Source organism: Protopterus annectens, chromosome 15.part0, assembly GCF_019279795.1.
Source record: "Protopterus annectens isolate FY-2018-M chromosome 15.part0, PAN1.0, whole genome shotgun sequence".
Lineage (NCBI taxonomy): Eukaryota > Metazoa > Chordata > Ceratodontiformes > Protopteridae > Protopterus > Protopterus annectens.
Genome location: NC_056749.1, coordinates 111,199,144 through 111,218,673, shown reverse-complemented (window position 1 = coordinate 111,218,673; position 19,530 = coordinate 111,199,144). Strand labels below are relative to the sequence as shown.

At 39.6% G+C, this 19,530-nt stretch overlaps 1 protein-coding gene across 3 annotated transcripts in view; it reads right to left on the bottom strand.

The window, feature by feature from the left end:
• LOC122789976 (diacylglycerol kinase delta-like) overlaps nt 1–19,530 on the bottom strand; it is a 1,345,205-nt gene that overhangs the window by 219,145 nt on the left and 1,106,530 nt on the right. For all 3 annotated transcript variants that reach the window (XM_044057484.1, XM_044057483.1, XM_044057482.1), the window contains exons 7-8: nt 18,053–18,181; nt 5,782–5,884 (exon numbers count right to left, since the gene is read on the bottom strand). In XM_044057484.1, coding sequence (XP_043913419.1) covers nt 5,782–5,884; nt 18,053–18,181 — 232 coding nt within the window. The remainder of the gene's footprint in view (nt 1–5,781; nt 5,885–18,052; nt 18,182–19,530) is intronic.

Here is a 19,530-nt window from a genome sequence, read left to right as displayed (position 1 = left end):
CCAAGGATATTCACAACATCAGGCTAGTTGCCCAACACAATGCGTTTGAAATTCTCCAGGTGCAACTAACACTAGGTAAGACTGCAATCCAAATTGTAGCTTGCTATAGATCCCCCACCATGACCCAAGAGTCTCACTACACCTTTCTAAACATACTGGAAAATATTAAGATACAACCAAACACCCTAATACTGGGTGATTTCAACTACCCTGCCATTAACTGGGAAAACTACTCATGTACCAACACCTTTGCCCAACGGTTCTTGGAATTCATAAATTCCAATTCTCTGGATCAACTAATCCTTAGTCCCACCAGGGGCTCCAATATCCTAGACCTGGTCATTACCAACATAGGAAATCGATGCTCCACACCTATGGTCACCCCATCATTGGTTAGGTCTGACCATAAGCTAATCACTCTTGACATCCACATCCCACCCCCACCCCCAGTAAGGAAACCTCCATAAAAAACTTCTCCAAAGCCAACTTCATGCTACTCAAGTCAGAAGTGACAAACTTCATGACACCCATGCAGATGGGAACTGAAAGTTCGACTGCTGAATCCTATACTAAGGCACCGTACGAGCACATCCACTTGTGCATGAATCGTGCCATCCCCAATAGAACCAAGACGCTCTCCTCCAAAAAAAGGAAGCCAATCTGGTGGTCCCTTGCCATAAACAAACTTTACAACAAAAGGAAGAAACTGCTGCAGAAAAGAGCAAAAAACTCCCTTACCAGCCTCAGTAAAAAGCTGAGATCCATCATAAAATCCTCCAAAGCTAGTTACGAAAATAAAATTGCCAAAGATTCCATAGACAACTACAAGGCATTCTATAGCTATGGCAAGAATCTAAATGGCAATGCTCAGATCTGCTCTGAGCTACAACAGAATGGCATTAAATATACTGATCCCAAGGATATTGCCAATATCCTGGCAGATCGATTCAGTGTAAACTTCACCCCCCCTCTCACCCCATAAAGGGCCCCATCTCAATACCGAAAGATTGCCAAATTCCGGTAATAATGGCCACGCAGGTAAAAAAACACACTCTCCAAAGCTAAAAATACAGCATCCTTGGGACCAAACGACATTCCAGGCTGAGTACTACATGAACTACAAAATGAACTGTCACCTCACTAAGTGCCATGTTTAATCATAGCCTCACCTCAGGCTTCGTGCCCACTGAGTGGCGCACAGCTGCAGTTATCCCACTCCACAAGGGGGGGATCCATCTTGGATCCCGGGAACTACCGCCCCATCAGTCTGATGAGCCTGATCTGTAAGGCCACGGAATGTATTATCATGGAACTTATAAACAAAGACATTGGCAACCTTCAAACACTGGACCCCATGCAGTTTGGGTTCATGAAGGGCCAATCTTGTCTCCTGAACCTGACTGACTTCGAATCAGTCTCCAGAGCCGTGGACAAGGGCACGGTTGTCCACACAGCCTATCTGGACCTCGCCAAGGCCTTTGACACCACCCCCACTCTGGAATCACAGATAAACTTACTAAGCTGGACATTAATCCCTATGTCACGCAATGGGTTGCCAACTGGCTTACTGACAGAACCCACACTGTAAAAGTAGCTGACTCCAAATCCAGCTCCAGACAAGTGACAAGTGGAGTACCTCAGGGTTCAGCCCTGGGACCGCACTTGTTTGGCATCTACTTGTCTGAAGTACAGGCCAACACTAAGGGACTCTGGCTAACAAAGTTCGCAGATGACTGCAAACTGGGAGCCATTATTTAACCCCCAAATGATGTGGATAGTCTACAAAAGGGCCTTACAGAAACAGATGCTTGGTGCCAGAGCCATGGGCTCAAGCTCAATGCCAAGAATTGTATAGTTATCCCCTTTGGGAAAAAAACATGTACCCGTGAATTACCACATAGGTGGCAGTACACTAAACACCGAAAGTGTAATAAGAGACTTAGGGACACAGATGGACAGTGGTCTCACCTTCGATAACCACATCGCCACAACAGTCAGGAAATCCTTCTATGTGGCACACCTCATCACTAAGGGCTTTTCATTCAGAAAAAAAGGAGGTCATTGTCCCACTGTACTCATCCCTCTTAAGACCCATTATAGAATGCAACACCCCATTTGGTATGTACCTCTCAAGACATCTGCAACAACTGGAAAGGCCACAGAAATACCTCACTAAAAGAATCACAGGCCTAAAGCAGATGCCCTATGCTGTCTGTCTAAAAAAACTCCACCTATACTCTGTCGCATATCGTCTACTCAGAGGCAATCTCTGCTTAACATACAAGGCCATGTCAAACCCAGAGCTGTTGGACATGCTACACTTAAAGAAATCCCAATCCCTCAGAGCCACACGCTCCAGGGATCTAAACCTTGTCATCACAGTGAACAAAACATGCTGGAGGGATACGTTCCTGACCCAGAGACTCCCCAGACTCTGGAATAGACTGCCAATACATGTCAAGCAGAGTGCATCTTTGGCCCTCTTCAAAAGGAACCTTGATGATTGGATGGGAGATAGGAAATTCACCCCGGGGATCATGTCAGTCAATAGGCCCTAGGGCCTATAGCCTAGTACCAACCTACGAACTTCAGCTCGACCATTTCTAATATACAAATTCAATATTCCTTAGTATCCAAAAAAGACTCTGAGGTCAACTCTGTCCATTGTTAAATTCAGACCTATTAGCAATTATGAAAGAAAAGGACCATGCCTGGAAAAACTGGAAACCAAATCCAATTAACCTCCCCTCCACCAAATTTGCCCTTGTTTTGGAATGGCCACTAGAATAGCAATCACAATATTTGAGGCAAAACGTCAGTCACCACTAATAATCCTAAGCTCTTCTAGAAGAGCATAAACATCTTACAGGGCCAGTCACTAACTCCTTCCAGCTACACCGTTCTAGTCCCCTCATTATCAACGTCAAACTTCACAGAAGGATGCAAATACATTTGAAGACCTCATTTCAAGACTTTACTGAAAAATTTTCTTCTACTAGTACTACTCTATTGGAAGCAGATTCTACTCCTTAGCTGAGTGACCAGACACATTCTACCTCGGAAAGTACCACTAATTAAATAAAAAAGCTTTTTACCCAACCTAAAATCATCCTCAGCCAATATCTATGCCTTACAGCCTAACGACCTCCTGAGAGCAACCAAATTCATTGCTAAACTACTTACTCATATATTTGCTCTCTCACTTACATCAGGGATTGTTCCTCATTCTGTCAAACATGCTCTTATCCTTCCACTTCCCAAGGTCCCCTCACCCAAATACTTTTGTCCCATCTCAAATCTCTGCCCAAGTGCAAAAATATTTGGAAAACTACTATATAAACAGTTATTCAAGCACATTAATGGTTACAGTCTACCGGTGGATCAGCAATATAGTTTTCACAGTGCCTTAGGTACATCTACTGTTAAACATTCTGCAACCAATAATATTTGTTGTAATATGAATGAGGAACTTATTACAGTAGCAGTCTTTATTGATATGACTTGAGCATTCAAGACTGTCAACCATAAACTATTACTACAAAAACTCCAAAAGGCAAACCTTTGGTAACAAAACCATATTAAATTTATGAGACAATCACTTTTCTACAACTGACCTCCTCAAGACTGGAGTATCCCAGGGATCTCATCTGGCTCCCTTTTTCTAATTATCAGTGATATAACTGAACATCTAAATCTCAGTCTATCTGCAGGTGATATTGTAATCTTGGAAGACAATAAATCCTCCACTGGACCTACAAGCTCAGTTACAAACAAATGTCTGTAAACTATGCCCTTGGACTTCATTCAGCTAACTTCTGCTTAGTCTTGCTAAAACCCACGTAATGCTATTTATAATCTCTACCCAAAAGTAGCCATGTTATCTGTTACACTATTTAAAAATACTACAGGTAATACTACCCCAAATGTCATAGACTGCAAATACCTGATACTTTCAAAACCTACACAGACAACATTACAAATAAAATTCTCTCCCCCACCTCCCCTCTCTCTCCCCTCCTCTTAAACTTTGTTATAAGATCTCTCATCTGTCCTTAGTAGGGTCTGTTACTGCAACAAATGTATTTCTACCCAGATGTGACTATGGTCACCCTTGCTATCTCTGCACTTCTCCTACAACACAAAAATGATTCATATGATACAAAATACTGGCAGATTCTTATACGCACCACTGTAACCTCCTTATGGATCTTCATTGGCTACGTGTAACTTTTAGAGCGTCTTACCTGTTCAGTTGTCTTCTCTTCAAAATACTATAACATGGTGACTTCTTCCTTCTAAGTTATAAATAGCATTAAGGGAACAAAGCTACTGTTTAAGAAAACAGCCAGTAAAATGATATTACACTTATCAGGCTACCCTTCAAAACTAAAACGGATGAAAATGCTTTTTCCCATCTAGGTCCTGCCTCCGGTACCCACTGACCTGCTGAAATTTCAGAAAATATCCACTCTAAAAGACTTCAAAAACGCTCCATGAAACATCTCTCTAACAAATCCATCTAAAAGTGCTAATGGGGCAATGGATAACTACCTTCGACTCATTAATATCGAACTGTAATTTTTGTATATACATTGTACCAACCTATGAGTTAATGATTGTTTACTGTTAACTTCTATTGTATGATATATATGCCATGCTATATCTACAGCAATGGGGCAATTCGTTTTGCCCATTTATGTGTTTATTATTCCATCTTATCTGTCCATTTCAGTCTTTATATCCTTTAGTTTGTGGAGCCTTGTTCCTGGCTGAAAATGGTGAATAGTCCAGCCCACCTACCCAGTCAACAAATCATTAGTAAGTAAATAAATAAATACAACTTAGCAGATCTTTGGTTTACAGTACACATTAAAACAGTGAGACAGGAATACAGGTAACTGTAAGTTTAATAATTCATCAGAGCATGATTTACTGGCTGCAGGATACCAAAACTTCAGATTCTGACTATGCTACAGATTCAAGGCATGACTCGGTGGAAGCACTTTGTAATTAACGAGTGCATGACCTCTGATTATTATTCAATAGTCTTCTGTATGGGATGTTTAAATGGAGTATGGGGGGGTATATACTGGGGCTACAGAATCTCTTCTACTAGTTATTCAGGATACCACAGACACACTTTATTACCGCTAGCAGTACTGTCATTGTGGTAACCTTGGAAGGGAAAAATGAGCACATTTTAGAGACTGCAGGTGGAAAAAATCTTCCATCCTGGCATATTTATATGCTGGGAGACATATGGCAGGCCATGTGGTTTTCCATTGCACTGACCTTCCGTTAGTGCTGTTCTGCAAACTGTGTGTCCAGCAAATTGTCAAACTCATTGAGGTATAAAATAATCTTTTTGTTTTATTAGTACATTAAGAAAATCATAAGTTTGTTTTACCAAAAGAGATGAGGTTTTGAATTTCTAAAGTAAATTGTCTTCAGGACCAACACGAGTGGAAAGCTTAAGGTGGCATTGTGATGTTTTTTTCTGCAAGCAAGTTCTTTTACATAGAATACCTTAATCCAAACTGTTCTGTTTTCATCTGCTTTGAAGCATAATTGTTTAATTTTCTAGAATCTAAATTTCATTTACAAGCAGTCATGTCTGAAATAATGTTCTGAGTGAAGGCACCGGTTTCTGTAATGAAAGAGGTCACTGCATGCATCTAGTCTGATTCAGTTACATTATAAGCAGCCTGGTATTCCCTCTTTTTGGTGGGCACTGTTGCAATCTGTAGTGCCAAACTCCAACACCTGCCTGTGTGCACATACCTTCTGAATCAATGCTGTGTAATGCCGCAGGAGGAATGACTGACATCTTACACTGTCCCAGAGGGCATTTCTTTCCTAGCTGTTCTTTACAGCCATTATGTACCTAAAAGAGAAAGAATAAAGTTAAATGCATTGTATGACTGGAAATTAAGGTAGTAATACTCGCTGATTTCTGTAAAACAAGACACTGATACAACACCATCTCAAATTAAGAACTCTGTCATCAAGTTATAGCTATGTAACACTGAAGTCATGGAAATGCTGTACAATGGAACATCGTTTAACATTGTTATAGCCATTACCGGTACCAGTACAGCTACTTTGTATATACTACAGGGACATCTGGTCACAGGTACAGGCGAGCATACCTGCTCTTTAGTTCTGTCCTAGGTAATAAGGTGCAGGATATAAGGGAGACAGCACGTTGTTTGCATGTGTGCGCATGTGGACACGTACATCTGTGTGTATGTATACACATAAGTGTAGGGAGGACTATGTGATGTGTGTACGTGTGTGTTTGTGTGTGTGGTTGTGTGTTCATGCATGTGTGTGTGTGTGTGCGTGTGTGTGTGTGTGTGTGTGTGTGTGTGTGTGTGTGTGTTTGTGTAAGTAATACAATGAGTGAAAAAGGCAAAAAGGGCAATGCAAGCTGTACCTGCTTGAGTAAAAATTAGAAATATCAGATAATCCTCAAACACTACACCCCAAAAACTGGGTTGAGAAGGAAAATTGCCCAGATAATTGAAACATTCATACTACTCTTTAGCCTAAGCCTTATGTAACTGCTGTGTATTTTCCAAGGTAGGTTCAACCGAACACTGGACTCCAAAGAGTTAAATAGGCATGTGTCCACCTGTGAACTGATATCAATTTATTGTCAATTAATGCTGGATTTGTTTTAAAGGGACTACTTTTTATTTGATCTCAGTAATTCACCATATACAATGGATGCTTATTAACATTCTTATAATTGCAACATACTCGTTTCTACATGTAGTGACTGTTTCCTGAGGGCCTGTGCTATAAAGGGCCTCTCTCTTAGTAGGATCAACCTAGTTAAAAATTAATAAATCAATACGCTATGTAAATCTTCTGGTTTCAAATTTGAAAAACTTGGGTGTAACAGGGCAGTGTATTTACAAAACAAGGGGTAAACACACTAACAGTTAGTGAGCCTGACAGGTGTACAACTTCCAGGCATATGAGTGCAGGTAGTGTGACTTGATAATGCTAAAAATAAAAACAAATGACCAGCACTCGAATCAGCAAGACACCATCAACCACCACAAACGAATTGACCTAGGTTTCGTCTTTATTCAGACTTCTTCAGAATAATACTAAACAATTCAAACCATCCAAGCTTAAATAAAAGGCCAATCATGACATCATTACCTAATTAATTAATTAGCATCCATCTTACTTAAAGTAAACTGAACACACTCAAACAATGCTTTTAAAAAAAACTGAATTGTGAAATAAAAAGCACAAAAAATGGAAATAAATATTAATTACACAAGACATACAATAAAAACATACAATAAAAACAATAAGCTTATAATCCCATCACCCAAGAATATGCTTTAATTTTAAAATTGGGGCAATACTAATGTGGTCATTGATGCCAGGAAAAACCGTGGCATTCAACCTTAGTTGCCACCTCATTTCACTAATATCAAGATGAAGGTCTAAAACATTACCCTGTACATCCTTAACAATTTGTTGTATCACACTAAATTTAAATTCATGCCCACCATGCAACTCAATGTGTCTGTACAAGGCATTTGTTTTTTTCTTTAGCCTTATATCTGACATATGTTCGTTGATTCTGTCTCTAAAGGCTCTACTGGTTTTTCCAACATAGAATGCTGGACATTGACTACATTGTGCCAAATACACCACATTTTTAGTATAACAGTCAAAGTGTCCATATAGCCTAATAGAAACACCAGCCACATACAACTTAGAGTCCGTGGGCAATACAAGATGACACACACTACATCTACCACATTTAAAATTTCCAATAGGCCTACCAGTTGGGTTAAAAAAACTGTCACCCTTCTCTAATAATTGCTTAAATGATCTTGCCTTCCTGAAAACACATTTAGGACGACTACCCAACTTTTCCCATACCAAATTATCAAGCCTAAGTAACTTCCAATTATTAAAAACTATGTCCCTAATGTTTAGTGCATCAAACGAATAAGTAGTAATAAAGTAAAGGCCACATTCCTGGCCCCCCTTACTAGCATTCGCCGATGGTGCTTTGTTTCCACCATTTTTAGCATTAGCTATATCACCATTGTCCTCTACACCCATAATTATAGGGTCATTACTCATTCTTCCCTTTAATAACGACCAATACATACCATCAACTCTCTTTCGCTTTACCTCCTCTGCTATAACTTTACACATACCTTCAGGATAACCTCTCCTAATGAACATACTCATAATGAAATCTACCTCCCTCAAAAATTCCAATTCATCACTAACCATTCTGGAAGCCCTGACCATCTGACCTTTAATAATTGCTTTTTTCTGATGGTCAGGGTGCTAGCTAGAATAACTAAGATATGAATTGGAAAAAGTTGCTTTCCTGTGGATGGTAGATATTAAAGTGTGCTCAATGGGATCTATTTTCAAATTAACATCTAAATATGTGATCCCCTGTTTACTGAAGGCATGGGTAAACTTCAAGAAGTACACTGTATCATTAATATACTCAACAAAACAATTAACATCTTTGACACTACCTTCCCATACTATAAACAAATCATCTAAAAAACAGGTGTAGTGCCGAATCTTGGACTTAAACCTGCTTGCAAAAACATATTCCTGCTCCCAAAAAGGCATAATATAATTTGCATAAATGGGGGCGCAAGCCGCCCCCCATAGCAACACCTGTGACTTGCTTAAAATAATGTCCCTCAAAGAAGATGAAATTGTCATTTAAAACTATCTCCATCAAGGTAACAAGCACATTTATACGATCCTGATCATACAGCCCAGTTTTGAGAAGTTGCCGCTCTAACCATTCTAATCCTATATCATTAGGTATAACAGAAAAAAGATTGACGACATCAATAGTAACCAAAATAATGTTGTCATTAATTTCTACAGTCCTTAACTTTTCCATTTGACCTTTAATAATTGCTTTTTTCTGATGGTCAGGGTGCTAGCTAGAATAACTAAGATATGAATTGGAAAAAGTTGCTTTCCTGTGGATGGTAGATATTAAAGTGTGCTCAATGGGATCTATTTTCAAATTAACATCTAAATATGTGATCCCCTGTTTACTGAAGGCATGGGTAAACTTCAAGAAGTACACTGTATCATTAATATACTCAACAAAACAATTAACATCTTTGACACTACCTTCCCATACTATAAACAAATCATCTAAAAAACAGGTGTAGTGCCGAATCTTGGACTTAAACCTGCTTGCAAAAACATATTCCTGCTCCCAAAAAGGCATAATATAATTTGCATAAATGGGGGCGCAAGCCGCCCCCCATAGCAACACCTGTGACTTGCTTAAAATAATGTCCCTCAAAGAAGATGAAATTGTCATTTAAAACTATCTCCATCAAGGTAACAAGCACATTTATACGATCCTGATCATACAGCCCAGTTTTGAGAAGTTGCCGCTCTAACCATTCTAATCCTATATCATTAGGTATAACAGAAAAAAGATTGACGACATCAATAGTAACCAAAATAATGTTGTCATTAATTTCTACAGTCCTTAACTTTTCCAAAAATTGCCAAGAATCCTTGGTGATATAATCAAATAATTTGATCCCGTTTTGCAAATGGTAGTCCAAAAATTTACTTATAAAACAAGTTTTACTACGTTTACCATCTACAATAGGCCTGAACTTAACATCCTCTAGCCCCTTATGTATCTTAGGGATCCCAAAGATACTACTCACCACAGGATACTCATTATTTATGAAAGAATACTATAATTCATCAATTTGCCCTTGCATTAATAAATCCTCCACTAACAAATCCACCTTAGAATAGGCAATATTGACTTGATTTAAGCTACTTTCCTCATAGGTGTCTCCATTTAACATAATTAACATATGATTACTATAATCATTTCTATCCATGACAACTAAACCACTGCCCTTATCGGGCTTCATAAATCTAATAGACCTATCCCTAATCAACTCATTTAACAAACCATATTCATCCTTAGTTAAATTGTTTGCCTTACTAAATGCCTCAAATCCACAGGCAGTCTTACTCCTATTAATATAATCCCTAATGTCAAGTTCACAAACCTTCTCAAACAACCCAACTGTATTGTTGGAAAGAGGCATGAACCTACTGGGCTTTCTTAAAACTTCCCTTTGCCTTCAACTACATCTTGAAACATCAACTTCAAATTCATCTTCCTTGTTAATAACTTTAAATCAATTAAAATGTCAGTTAAATTACCCCTCACAAGGGGAACAAAGGTGATTCCCTTTGACAATAATTCAACATGACCTATATCAATAACCTTACCAGAAAAGTTATAAACTTTATAATCACCATGGCTGTTGCAAACAACCACAGGGTTACTAATACAGTCGCCATTACCTATTCTTAAATGCTCATCTGCAATCTGAATTAACTGTTCAATATCCCCACCAATACTCCCATCAACACTGCCAATGGGAACATCCATGCATTCACAAGCAGAACAAATAAGTTTATTATTCCTTTCAGGTGAAATACCAGATGCCAAATAAATGCTTAAATCAGCGTTTAACTCAATCTGCCCACGATCAGCTGAAAAAACTAATGAGCCGGCATTATCACCCAATAATTCACCAATATAAGAAATTTCATTAGGTTCTACAATGATGTCACTAGTCCCCATTATCGGAACATCAACTACCCCATGAACATCCATGTTACCAGCCATTTCAGTATTAATACAAACTTTAGGCCCTTCATTCATAACAAATGAATATTCAGATGAAACATGAGCACCAAAATCACCAAACAAATGATCCATTTTGCCCCCTGTAAGCAAACAGGATGAATTATTACATGCATTATTTTCACCCAAAATCCCATTAAAGTCCAAATCAATGTCCCTACTATCGTTCAAAAATGTCACTTCAAAATCCACGTTACAAATGTCTACTTCATTTGTACAGATACCATCTTCAAAACCAACAATGTCAGTTTGATCAATTGGAGTGGCATCCACCCAAATACGCTTTTCAATGTCAATATCATTCATTTGCGACTGAAGAGCAGAATTGTTGCCATAATTTAGATGATTGAAAACCTCACCTTCAAAAAATACCAGGCCATTCAGAACTACCTTCTCCATTCGGTCCGACCGCCATTGCGCTGTTGTTGGGAATGAAACCTCCCTTTCGGCCTTGCACCCTGCTTCTGAAACTCGTTGACTTTGCCACCTCCTTGACGCTGATTCATTTGACTGCGACCCTTTATCCTCTCTGAGCGTCTTGGACCTCCTTCTAAAGGGAATTCCTCCTCTACCACTCCCGTATTAGTACTACCGGCCATTCTCGTCACTTCCTCTTCACCATCCGATTCCTGATTGGGTGGGCGAGTCCGAAATGCACAGTTTCCTTCAGAAAGCGGGTACACTTTTTTATGCCTGTATTCATTGGTGTCACGTACAATTTTATGAGATTTTCTCTCATAAATAATCGCACAGTGCGAATCAGCACTGGCCAACATGTTCGTGTAATTTGTAAAATAAAGATCAAAGTTCAAATCAGCCGTTATATTTTCATTTTCACCCTCCAATTCAGCCAAATAACGAGCAATCACCTGATCATTGTATTTAATAATGATGTTCATAAGCTCCAGTCCCGTTCTATCATACAGTTTATGAACTTCATCTAACATGTCATTTTTACCTTCAATACCGTTAGGATACTTCCAGGTATGTAAACCCCGGGGGACCAAGCCCAACTCAATATTCTTATGCAGACAACAGTTCTCAATTTGCAACTTCTTCATGGAAAACAATTTATTTTCAAAATCCTTCAAGTGCTCAACTAAGGGCTTATAAACGGCCCTCCCTGTATTGAGCACCATCCCATTCTGCTGAAAATTGTATTTATTGACTTTCCATCGCATAACATCCAAGTTGCCAGAATCTTCCGCTGCACTTTTACTCCTCATTAACGAACTTTGAGTCCCCACACTGGTGTTCACCTCAGGGAGGCTGGAACAAGGTCCTTCAGCCACCATACCTCTGGAAGCAGTTTGAACAGGTGGCAAACATGAAGACCCCAAGCAGGCACCAAAATTGCGACCACTTTGTTGCTTGTCCACTAGCTGCTTAATTTGAACAGTGTGCTCAGCCAGTTGCTGATTGATACGTTCCAACAGTCCCAGAATGTCTGGTCCAGAACCACTACTCTCCATTTGAACAACAAGAAGAACAAATAAAAACCAAAAATAAAAACAAATGACCAGCACTCGAATCTGCAAGACACCATCAACCACCACAAACGAATTGACCTAGGTTTCTCTTTATTCAGATTTCTTCAGAATAATACTAAACAATTCAAACCATCCAAGCTTAAATAAAAGGCCAGTCATGACATCATTACCTAATTAATTAATTAGCATCCATCTTACTTAAAGTAAACTGAACACACTCAAACAATGCTTTAAAAAAAACTGAATTGTGAAATAAAAAGCACAAAAAATGGAAATAAATATTAATTACACAAGACATACAATAAAAACATACAATAAAAACAATAAGCTTATAATCCCATCACCCAAGAATATGCTTTAATTTTAAAATTGGGGCAATACTAATGTGGTCATTGATGCCAGGAAAAACCGTGGCATTCAACCTTAGTTGCCACCTCATTTCACTAATATCAAGATGAAGGTCTAAAACATTACCCTGTACATCCCTAAAAATTTGTTGTATCACACTAAATTTAAATTCATGCCCACCATGCAACTCAATGTGTCTATACAAGGCATTTGTTTTTTTCTTTAGCCTTATATCTGACATATGTTCATTGATTCTGCCTCTAAAGGCTCTACTGGTTTTTCCAACATAGAATGCTGGACATTGACCACATTGTGCCAAATACACCTCATCCTTTGGACAACATAATGGTGGTTAATCCCGGTGAATACCATGGATAGCACCATACCACAGACAGCCCTGGTTTCCCAGCTAGCTAGCTTTAGCTACAGGTCTCTTCTCATCAGGTGGCCCAGGTCTTAGGGGAAAAATAATCACTCAGGCCTTGGGGTTGAAGTCAATGGATATAGGCTGATGTGCAGAGCAAAATGCTAGCCAAAAATAAGATCGAATGAAAAAAGTCATGTTTGTAAAAAAGTAAACAAAAAAAAAAGGAAAGGAAACACAAGGAACCTCACATCAGATGGCAAACTCAGTAAACACCAACATAAAGCTGTACAAGCAAATAAAGTTGTTTTCTGAGGGAAAACATTTATCTCACAGGTTCAAAGTCTCCCAAGCAGAAACACTGTTCGTATTTGCGAAGCAGAAGTCACAATCCAAAGTAGCAAAACAAAGATGAAGGAGAGGAGAAGAAGGTTCAATTACAGTTTTTCCCTAAAAAATGCATGTGTTGTACCCCAGCCAGCCACAAAGCAACATTCTGCATATGTAAGGCTTGAAGCTAAGACTGAAAAACATCGGCACAAAAATGTATTTCAAAAGGAAACACTGTTCCTTCTTCTAAAACAGAATGTTGTGGATCAGAATAAAAACTTTTAACTTCTTGGCCTTCTTTATTAGTGCAATCATTATATTTCCAATCCAAGTCCATTCCTGCCTACGTATGTAGCCTAGAAAGGATCATGGGCAGAAGCAATCAGCAGCAGAATCCAGTCAGAAGTCTTCGCTGAGAATTCATTTTTTTTGGTCAGTGGCCTAAAGTGGACAGCAGCCTCCCAGTCTGTAATAAGGGAGCAAGTCCACATTTATAGAGTCAGACATAAGATATCTCTTATGCTAGGTGAGCGAAGAAATAAAAAGCCAAAGTAAGCATTTGGATACCTAGGCTCAGTAGCTTATCCATAAGTTACAGGTAAAGTGGGCCAAGCATTCCTTATCCGCTGTCACTGTCTAACTCTAACTCCTGAATTCCAGCTCTGCTGTATGAAATCAGATTCTGGACGTCATCTGTGCTAACGTCATCTGACTCATGGTAAAAAAGGTGGAACAAAACAGCTAAAGAATTGTCCCAGTAATCCAGGATAGTAGACATCTTAAACGAAATATGGCCAATGACTAACACATCAGCGGATCCAGAAGCTTTCCTGTGGTACGACAATGCCCAGAACTATTAACCACCTTTCAAAGGCTCATGATACAGGCAATAACACAAAGTCAGCATTTCTAACAGGCATCTTCCTGAATATACCATGTACACAAAGATACAGATTCTGAGCTATTTGTGGATGGTGACATGAGTACTGATTGTGAAATCATGATGAAAGGCCCACAGAGGGTATGTATTAATTCATGCTGAATTGTTGATAGCCAAAAGGTTAAAACAAGTATCTAGGGTACCACAAAATCAACAGCAGATCAACAAAAAATAAAACAAGTTGCATATAGTAAATTCTGTGGGTCTCATATCTGAAACACACATGTCCTGTTTGATATCTTTGACATCATAGCATTAACATTCAGATCATCTTGGGAGATGCTCTATACATTTTGTCAAATATCATTCTTATAATTTGATTGGAAAAGATATGGTAAAAAAAAAATGACTCCACAGAAAATGTACCGTATAGATCACATAAGGCCTTAAGAAGATCTGCATCTGTCTGTTATGAGACCCTTGGAAAGGGCTCATGCACCACTTGTCTGTTCATCCTGATTCATTTCTAATAAGCTACCAAGAATGAAGGAGATGGCAGTCCAAGGGCTCACATAAAGCAAAACCCTTTTAGTTGCGTCTATATCATAACATCGACAGCTTAGGTTGTTGAATCCAAAGTCAATGACACCTACTCGTCAAAAGCTAAAAACAGCGAATGGCCAAATCATCAAATTCTTTCCAAGGGAAAGAATTCACTTGGCCGCCCGCAAACAAAATAAACAAACACCCAAACATAGTGGGGGGCTGTGCTCCCCCTCCTCACTATGGCGGTCCGTGCCCCCACACCCCCCTAACTAAATATACCAACTCCAAGACCACGTTACATTGGGGAAAGGGCAAATCCCCGAGAACGGCCATGCAAATTCTTTCCCGAGGAAAGAATTCGATGATGTGACTGTTTGCTACTTTAAGCGTTCGACGCTTAGGTGTTGATGAATACGCATTCGACAACCTAAGCTGTTGACAAATCAATAGAGAACCTTTTATTTTTTTACTCTAGAGGTCATCCTCCTGAATCCTCTATCAAAGGGGGGACTCAAATCTGTAGGCTCCTACAGTATATACTGTGATCCACTACTATGGCCATGTAGTCTGGTCTGGGTCCAATAAACAAATGGACAATCCTAGGTAACCCAAAGAGCAAAAACCAAGGATAATGCTCAGTTGTACTGCTGGTACTTTATCAGTGGCTTAAAAAGAGAATAAAGGACCTTCAAAACAGATAAGTGTTTCAATAACTTCATTCTATTATTTATACTGACATCTTCTTCCATAATGCTATGGAGGTTAAAAGAAGTTTAATCAATCCATCCATCCATCCATCCATCCATCCATCCATCCATCCATCCATCCATCCATCCATCCATCCACCCACCCATCCATCCACAGTCTCTTTTTCCCATTTTTGCACGTGAGAGTGGATGTCATTTCAACAACGGTAATCATCTACAGCCAATGGTGACACCTCTGGGTGTCTAACACCAGATTAGGACAATTCTCAGTGAATAACGTAATTCTCTCTCTCTCTCTCTCTCTGTCTGTCTCTCTCTCTCTCTCTCTCTCCCTCTCTCTCTCTCTCTCTCTCTCTCTCTCTCTCTCTCTCTCTCTCTCTCTCTCTCTCTCTCTCCCTCTCTCTCTCTCTCTCTCAGTATGGCTGGAAAGAAAATCAAAAAGCCATAGGAAAGCCACAGAAGTGAGTTTAAATAGCAAAAACTCAGCAAGCTACAATTGTATGAATCATGCTGGGCCATAACTGTCCCTTGCAGCTAAGTATAGCCTTTTCAGATTTGCTCAATAAAAACAGATCCGTCTACATGTTTTTGACTGGATGTCTGGATGATGTCTATTTGAATTTGGGGATTCATAGCCTTCTGTACATGAGAGCTTCAGACATCCAAAAACAAAACAAAAAAGCGTTATTCAGTGGTATCCAGATTTTGTTCCCCTTTGACTCCACACAACAGACTAGCTGCCACTAGAGATGTGTCCTCATTCACTGGGTCATCTAACCTGAACTAGCCTCACTGAGACTACATGTAGGCTATGTTCAGGGCAGGTAAGAAAATGAGACATCTTATGGCAACTTTATACTGCTTTCAAGTAATGGGATTTAGACTCCCACCACTTTGAGGGCAGTCATTTATGTCTTAGGGACAGACATGTAATGTGAATACTGAAGTATGATCCCACCTCTGTGGTAACTCTACCACTGGTCTGTCTACCTGAAGTCACACCCCTCCCCCTTCTGTCTCCATCATGGATAAACCACAAGATTCTTCCAAATGTGCATCCCCCAGGATGGGTAGGCCCACCCTCCCCGCCGTCAGATGACCGAGTTGTAAACTGAACGTGGGTCACTTAGGCTGCGGGCAGCGCAGTGGTGTAGCAATTAGCATTGTCGCCTCACAGCAAGAGGTTCTCCAGTTCGATTCTTTGCGATTCTTTGCCTTCTTTGCGAAGTCTGCATGTCCTCCCTGTGTTCATGTGGGTTTCCTCTGAGTGCTCAGGTTTCCTCCCACATTGGACACTCTAAACTGGCCCTAGGTGTGACTGTGCATTAAAATGTGTGGTGCACCCCCCCCCCCCCCAAGGAGGGTTGGGTCTTGGGATAGCAAGCTGAGCCCATAAAACCTGTAACTGCTACAGAAACAACAAGTGCTGAAAGGTGCTTGTTGCCTAATGTACCACATGGTGCATAAACGGGAAAGATAGAGAGAGACATAGGCTGTAGTCAGGGCTTTATTCTTCTAATCAATAAACATAATAGTGGTCTACAGATCTGGCAAAGAAGCCTATGCCACTTCGTACAGGAATCCAAAGGAACTGAAAATAAGCTCAATGATAAGAAATCTGGCTTTCAAGCAGACTTGTTTTCAGCAAACAGGATTTTAGTATAATCTGTTTAAATATTATATCTGAGGGGTTCCCATTCAGAAGCCTGAAACATCATAAGCCTGAAAATCAAAATCCTGAAACCAAAAGCCTGAAAATTCAGAATCCTGAAAACTCAAAATCCTGAAAGCCCAAAATCCTGAAAGACCAAAATCCTGAAAACACAAATAATGCTAATATGTCACTATAAAGACACTAATATCTACCAACTGACCCTGACCCTAACCCTAACCCTAAGGTCCGTCACTATCGCACACTCACCTGACCCGCGCCCTAACCCTAACTCACTTAAACCGCCCCTAACCCCAATATTTGTCACTATTGCATACATGCCTAACATGCGCCCTAACCCTAACTCACTTAAACCGCCCCTAACCCTAAAATAAAACCAACCGCACACTTACCTGACCCCAACGCATGACCTAACACCACAGGGCTAACAATAGCAAAGCCACAATGACATCAGTATGTCTATTTTGTGTTTTCAGGATTTTGAGTTTCAGGATTTTGGGCTTTCAGGATTTTGAGTTTTCAGGATTCTGAATTTTCAGGCTTTTGGTTTCAGGATTTTGATTTTCAGGCTTATGATGTTTCAGGCTTCTGAATGGGAACCATCTGAGGACATGCCACTGTTTCTTTATTACGTACGTGCATAGATTAAACAAAAACCTGCTGACAGGCAGACAGCATCCTTAGCCTTTAAATATCCACTGGTGCAAGGCAAGCTTGTGAAAGCTGTCCATGGGATGCTCCCTCAGATGTGTTACCAAGCACATTTTCAAATATCCCATGTGCTTCAGTAATGACTCTGTTCACAGATTATTCCATTTAAAACTATTATGCATTAATAATAAGCCAGTTTAATTTTGTAGAACCATCTTCTAACACTAATATTTTTGACTAAAGTGTGTCCTCCCTAATGGTTTATTACACAGAGGGAGAGTCTTGGGAGCATTACATGGTTTAGCTGGGGACTGTCATAACTTGTAGGAGAAAACAGGAAAATTTCTTACAATGGCCTTGCACCATAAGCACCGCCAGTCCTGTAGTCTGCGTGGTACCCTTCCACACGCTTTGTCACAGACAGCACACTTAGCACCCACAGGTAAGTTTCCTTCTAACCACTGGTGAGGCATGGCCACCTGAAAGAAACAAGAAAATGTGACATCAGTAAAGAACACAGGGAACTCCTAGTATAGCCTCCATTATGAATGAACCAACAAAATGCATTAGCAAAAATGGAATGTCTGCTTGTACTCATTTGTGGTACATAAACTTGGCATAAATAAAACTACTTATAACAATCAAACATCAAAAACTCAAGTAAGATGTATTTTACACTTACGTTTTATCTATATGTTTTGTCACAGGTCAAGGAGTTAAAAACTGTACTTAAATAAGACAGTTATCCCATAAAAGCAGTAGTTTAAATATCGGCCTATTTTTTCTGTGGTTGTACCTCTGCAAGACACCTTGGTTATTTTCTATTACTAAATTATGTGTTGATGTTAACTGTTACTTCATGACTGTACAAAGCCATTTGAGGCAGTTTTCTGCAGTGTGCCCCTACCAGTAGCAATGGCATTGCTGTGCTCAGGCCTCCATAGTGACTGGAATATAAACTACATTGTGCAGTTCTAAAACAGTCATTATCATAGGAATGCAAAAGAGACATAACCCACGGAAATCTTAAAAGACTAACACAACTGTAACAGTGTGTATCCCTACCCTCAGCCATGAGGCAAAATGGAGTAAAATCACAAAGAGGCTTTCCTAGTTTAGGATGTAGAATTATAGAGCAAATACATATTTATTCTGAAACTACATACTTCTAGATAGGATTTTAAAAGGGCCTTATTCTTTCACTGAAAAAAAAAATGATTAGGGCAGGAGGTGCACAGATAAATCCTGGATTTGTAATTCCAGGACAAACTCCAAGATCCTTAGTCCAGCAAACCCACTGGTAACCTGTACAGTAACAGGAAATTTTAATAAGAAGGAATTGAAACTCACCCAACTAAACCTTATAGCTTGAATAACATTCTTGGAATATGACTACTTGGCAAAGACCCTGAAGTTCTAGGTAACATAGAGACCAGAATGAGAGATGGTCTGCTTGATGTGTTAGATGGCATACACAGCGAGTGTTCTATGAGGATGGACTACGCCATGGAGGTTCAGGGGAATGTTACGTAAAAAAAATAATAAGAATGAGCCTAATTTTATGATTGTTCAACTGCTGCTGGGTAGTTAATTATTTTTGTTTTGGCGGGGGGGGGGATTTTAAATATGTCTTCCTAGCTTGATTATGACGCTTGAGGAAAGTTTGGAGTAGACTGTGCAAAGAAGACCTGGGTTATGTTAAGTGATTTTAATGTGAACTAGTTGAAGTCTAGTAGGCTATAACTTTCTAGAGTTATGTTATTCCATCATGGCACTTAAATACGGCGCAGTGGTGCAGTGGTAGCATTATCACCTCCCAGCAAGAGGT